This window comes from Sinocyclocheilus rhinocerous, unplaced genomic scaffold (genome assembly GCF_001515625.1).
Source record: "Sinocyclocheilus rhinocerous isolate Xijiao unplaced genomic scaffold, SAMN03320098_v1.1 scaffold166, whole genome shotgun sequence".
Classification (NCBI taxonomy): domain Eukaryota; kingdom Metazoa; phylum Chordata; class Actinopteri; order Cypriniformes; family Cyprinidae; genus Sinocyclocheilus; species Sinocyclocheilus rhinocerous.
The window spans coordinates 3,027,253-3,033,338 of NW_015633186.1; the positions used below are offsets into that span (position 1 = coordinate 3,027,253).

The window sequence follows — 6,086 nt, forward strand, 5'->3', positions numbered from 1 at the left end:
AGAATGCCTGGAATTTTGAGTTTTAATAGACTAATAAATCAACATGCGTGCACTCTGTGTGTGATTTGGTGATATAGCCTACTTGATAATGTCAGATCGCACATCATTACAACAACACTTACCATATTATAGCAGATAATATACTGTATATCGCACACCCCAGCCTCGACTTGAGTGGAAAATTAAATCACCTGCAGTTGTGCGCGCACTTGTTTGCACATGAGCACAGGTGTTTTTTAGGAGTGGAACTTGCAAACGCCAGACCACTGATTCGTCAAACCTGCTTTCCTGCAGTCCGTGTTCTTAAGACTTCTGACTATTTTGTAGTAAGTAACGAATATGCTTCGGGGAAATGTATCGGAGTAAAAGTATGCATTTTATTTAGGAAATGTAGTGGAGTAAAAGTAAAAGTTGGCTGAAATATAAAAACTCAAGTAAAGTACAGATACTCGCAAAAAATACTTAAGTACTGTAATGAAGTATTATTACTTCGTTACATTACACCACTGCTTGTTGTTGCTCGCACCATGCTGTACCATTTGAGCTGATGTGAGCTGCTTTATTGTCCTACTCTGTTCTACTTCTGAAACAAGAGATTAGTATTCAGCCCCAATCTTCGCCTCCCGGTACAGGTGACAACTTTCAAGGTGTGGGTGGTGGAAACTTCAATGATCAGTCACCTGGGAACCAGAACTCTGGAAGCATAGAGGGTGCAGCTAATGTAGGCCCATCTAATCAGCCTGGTATAGCAGTGCCAGATTTCCTGCCCCCAGCTCAGCGTGTGCTGTTTATGAGACTCCAGCAGAAACAACAGGAGGATGAGGAGAGAGCCAGGAGGCTGGCTGAAGGAGGAGGAACTGAGAGGGAGAATGAAGGTACTAATGAAAAACATTGCCTTGGCTTGCAGCATTTAATACAATATCATATGACATATATTTTCTGCAGAATCAACACACATAGCTTTTATACAAGAATGTTCACTCTTTACCAAAGTACTTTTCAAGGAAGCTGTCTTTTTTAGATTTACATTTTTGTCATACAAATAGCTGAGGTTTTCAAAGCGCTAACTTCAAATGTATATGTTGCCAAGGTTATTTCTGTGAAGGAAACATCTCAAGGGCTCTGCTCAAAGCTTGACCCTGCCCAGGACCTCATAATACTGTAAACATCCGCTGGCCTGGGGTTGTGCAATCTTGCTACAAAAAAATCTTGTCCCTCCACTAGATGGTGCTTTCTTGCATTGAGTGAAACTTACAGAGGCTGATGTTTTTAGATTTTAGACTGCCAGTTAAAAGAAAGTCCCATTGATCTCTGAATCTCTGCACTTCCATTTACTTACAGGAGATTCAGCAAACTGGTATTCCAGTGAAGATGAGGATGGTGGTGGCAGTGTCACTTCCATTCTTAAAACCTTGCGGCAACAAACACAGACCCAAGGCCCTGCCAAGCCGGATGGAGCTCCCAGTGACCCTCGTCTACAAAAGTCTCAGCCTGCACAGACACCCAGCCGACCAGCAGACCCCCGGCTAGCACGAGACCCACGACTATCCCGCAACACAGACTCCTCTCAAGCACCCGAAGCCAGTGCTTCATCCTCTCTATCTCCTACCCCTTCAGACCCCCGTCGTGCCCGGCATGCAGCCGCCCATGCTCCTAAACCCGAGCCCCCACTTGTGTACAAACCCCCGCCATTGACCGCCCCAGCCAGTAATGAAGAAGAGGAAGGTGAGAGGATACTGAGGGACAAGCCCGTGCCCATCCCCCTTGATCCTTTAATGGGCATGGCTTTGCGTGATCCCCGCTCCCAACTGCAGCAGTTCAGCCACATTAAAAAGGATGTAGTACTGAACAAGCCTTCATTTTCTAAGGCAGTGCTGTGGAGTCCTGAAGACCTAATCCCTATTCCCATTCCTAAACAAGACTTGCTCCCACTGCCCCCTGGCATCCCTCCAGTTACCGCCATGGATCCTCGTTTGTCCCATACACAGCCCCAGCACCAATCTGTTTCTCTCCCTCCTACTGCTCCTCCTGCTGAGCAGTCAAATCAGTCCTCCTCTTCCCTACCAGACTTTGAACTACTCTCCCGCATCCTCAAAACTGTCAATGCCTCTTCATCCAGTCCTTCTCAAGGCGCTTCTACAGGAATCTCATCACCTCCATCCGTCTCTGCCGAGAAGCCCGTTGACCCTCGCATGGCACGAAAAGCCCCTGCCGATCCCCGACTCCAGCCACAAAAATCTGCCCTAAAGTCCACTTTGGAGGCATCTGCTCCTCAAGGATCTCCCCCAGCTGCCTCCTTATCTCCACCTTCCTCCAGCCCCACCATCGCACCCTACGACCCTCGGCTGCTATCAGCAGGAGGGTCAGTTCGAGGTGTGGGAGCTGGTGGCGTAGGTAGCGGCGGCAGCAGCAGTAGCATGCTGAGCGGCATCAGTCTGTACGACCCCCGGACTCAGGGCTCAGACAAAGCCGAGGGTTCAGGGGCCTCTAGAAACACTAGTCCTCCCCCTGAGCCCAAGTCAAGCGAAAGTACAGCAGCTTCATCTAAACCCAAGTCTAAAGAGCCCCTGTTTGTGCGCAAGTCTGCGCTGGATCAGCCGGAACCTGAGAAAAGCTCGACGGAGCAGACTACGGATCGCTACAACAGCTACAACCGCCCTCGACCCAAACCTTCACCTTCGCCCAATGCAGGGACTGCTGCAGGGGCCCCTGCCACAGGCGGTCCATCCGCAACTGGTCAGAGCCCTGCTGGTTCTGCAGAGCAGCCCGCAGGAGTTCACAACCTTCCTGTTTCCACACTGTTCACCATGGTAAAGCAGGTCAACAAACCGAGCGGCACTGGCAGCCCTTTTGGCGGCAATAGCCCCACACAACCTGACGTGGCTGAACAGGACAATGCCTCTCTAAAAGATGTTTTCAAAGGCTTTGACCCCACAGCGTCACCGTTTTGCCAGTGAACTCTTCTAAGCCGCTTTAGGACTTCTAGGTGTGTGGCTTCACAGATACCCGATATATAAAGATATTCACTCTTGCCAGGTTACACACCACTGTATTCACATATAGATTTCTATTGGACGGTTGGGATTGGGAGGGATTATATCTGTACTAGTGAGCGAAAGAAAAAAAGTAAATGTCTATTTTAAAACCAAATGAGAAACATTAAAATAAAATGTTCATTTTAAGGACCTCTATGGGTGTGTACATCAAGAAACACTGAATTACATTAATTTTGGCATTACGAAAGACAAACACTTTCATCAGCCTATACTAAACAGGTTCATTGGATTATGACCCATTACCCTCACCATATCATTCTGCTCGAGTTTGCCGGCTGACTTTTTTGTTCCACCTGGCTTCAGGGAGACTTTATTTACTGCCACTCCCTTTGCCTCCTGCGGTGGAGCTAAACTAGTTCACGTTGTTTACCGGCACTTTTCATTTGCTTCCCACCAGTTATTTAGATATTTTTAAGAAGTTTTAGCTCTGTTTCCTTTCTGCTTAGACTAGTTAGCTCATTTTTCATGTCTCTATGGATGCCCCTTATATTCCTATTGCTTTAAATTTGTGTTTAGTCTGTTGATGCCACTCCACAGATGAGACCTAGCGTTGTATGTGTTTGTGTCACATGTGAAATCATTTTAATTTATTTTTTATACTTAAGTGGTCTGCTCTTTTTTTTTTCTTCTTTGTAACGTGGCTGTCAGATTGAACAATTTTATGAATGTGTATATATATATAAATATAAATATATATACATGTGTATAGTACATATTCTTCCCATCTGGTTTGTAAATTAACTTGAATTGTGCAACAGCTAATGTTGATGGAATATATATCATGTCATTCTTTTGTTTTCTCACAGCTCTGTCACGCTTTCCCTGAAACAGGTGGTATGTCTCAGTGACTGCTCTGAAGTATCTTGGGGTTTTTTTGTTTGTTTTTGGGTTGCCTCTCTGCAAAATGACGGCTTTGTAAATTGAAAAGTGTCCATATTTGACAAAAGGTAACATTTTGTAACCATTCATTGTAGGTGAAGTTGTGAAGTATTTAATAAAGGCAATACCAGATTGAAAACGAGCAAGACCTCAAACAATAAGTGAATTAGTGGTGTTGGTTGATTGATTGATTGATGATTGGTTGGTTGATGATTCTTTCGTCCATCTGTGTGAGCATGATATGAGTAATTTCCTCTAGATTCCAGGTCTACGACATTCCTTACTCTTTACTGTTGGTATGGTTTTACAAAGGCATGGCAAGAAGGATGATTGCGTCATTGGTGTTTCAAACCTGAATTAATTTATTTCTTCTGAAGAACAAAAAAGAACAAAGTTGGTAACCAAACAGTTTTGGTGACCGTTGACCTCCATTGAATGGAGAAAAGAAAAAAAAAACATTTATCAAAATACCTTATTTGTATTTCCACAGAATTAAGTCATACAGGTTTTGGAAGGGCATAAGGAAGATACTGAAAGAATTTTAATTTTTTTGGGGTGAACTAACTATTCCTTTAAGTGCAATGTAGGTTACCTTTTTGGCACTTCACTCATCCCCAATGTTAACTGAGGAGAAATCTCAGTTAAGTTAAAATTGTGTCCATTTATCACAGGGCTCAACAGTGTCATTTGCTGTTAGGCTGAACCTCCCTAAAATGAGAAACCACAGAAAAAGATCCTATTTGACTTTGTTTTACATTTATTCTGCTGTAAACACATTTCTATACAGGGTGCCGCCACACCCTGCTGTTTTTATAACTGTAGTGGCAAGAGTGTTGATTTTCTTTGGCAGGGGAAACTGGCCTTGATTAAACGGAGGCTAAATTTGCGTAATGTTCTTATAAAGTAGCTTATTTTAGCCCAGATTCTTTGTTTTAAACTGTATGTAAAGCTTTTCTCAGAACAAAACTACAGATGCCTGTCACGGATACCTACCGTCAACACTAATTGAAAATAGAATAGTTGAAAAACTTTATAAGAATGATGCATTGGCATATATTTTGTCACTAAACCTAAATTTTAAGGCTTGAGTAATTGCCGTTTTAATTTCTTATATAAAAATGTATTTTTATGTACTTTATAGGGCATTAAATAAAATAATAAAGTGGCATTTAGTTTACAGCTAATACAACCTTATACAATTATTTTTATGTGTATTGTGGAAATATGTGGAAAAAATGTCAGAGACTACTACCAATAAAAACATTTTATTGTCAGCCTATTTTTAGTTTTACTTTAACTGGAAGCCCTGCTCTCAATCTAGAACTGTTTAGGAGATTAAGTCGTGCTAAACGTCGTGCCAAATTTCTACAGCCATCATGTTTGTGATTCCCATGTGGACACAACTACAACCTTCTCTTTGGTCCCTCCACCCTATTTCCTGCCCTCTTTGAGGAATTCCACCCAGTACTCATTTTTCTTGGGAAGACAGATCTGAGCCAGGCACTGGAGCGGGAACGAGATGTCTGCTTAAGAGACCTCAAAAACAAAACTGGCTTCCTTTGGAAAAAAACAGACAGGGAAATTCATTGAGTCAACGAGTGGAGCCTTCCTTTTCACTCAAAACACTTTCTTCCTATTCCACTGGTGTGGATAAAGGGGAAATAACATATTACAATAGATTATGTAAAATATTTGTGGTTTGTGACAAAAATAGCCTGGAATATTCAAAGTCCTTTGCTTTAAAGTTTGAAATAAAAAAACTCCAAAATTTGAATGGGTGGGCAAAATGTTTGCAAATAGTCGTAATAAAAAGAAATAATTGACTATTATTATGGCCAGCATCTTTTGCCAATAATTTTGTTAGAATTATTTATTTATTTTCATAATGTTACACTCTCTAGCATAAAATCATGCATTTATGTATACCTAAGTAAGCAACTTTTAATTTCAACTCAACATGCGTGTGGTTATGTGTGTGAAAAAGCTGCTTAATGATAATTACTGCGGTCAATTCAAACATAGTATATCGAGTTCCCACAGCAGCCCCTCGGCCCTCTGGGAACTATCTGCACTAAATGGGCCATACGGTCTGTTTATTTCTTTTCCTGCTGAGCTGTGCCTTTTCCCAAGTCTGCTGTCATTAAATTGCTG

General features: G+C 42.3%; 1 protein-coding gene across 1 annotated transcript in view; it reads left to right on the forward strand.

Annotated features, from left to right (window-relative positions):
• Nucleotides 1–3,697, forward strand: part of LOC107743691 (zinc finger CCCH domain-containing protein 4-like) — a 16,445-nt gene extending 12,748 nt beyond the window's left edge. The window contains exons 13-14 of the mRNA XM_016557065.1: nucleotides 633–875; nucleotides 1,342–3,697. Coding sequence (XP_016412551.1) covers nucleotides 633–875; nucleotides 1,342–2,957 — 1,859 coding nt within the window. The 3' untranslated portion in view covers nucleotides 2,958–3,697. The remainder of the gene's footprint in view (nucleotides 1–632; nucleotides 876–1,341) is intronic.
• Nucleotides 3,698–6,086: the final 2,389 nt, after the last annotated feature.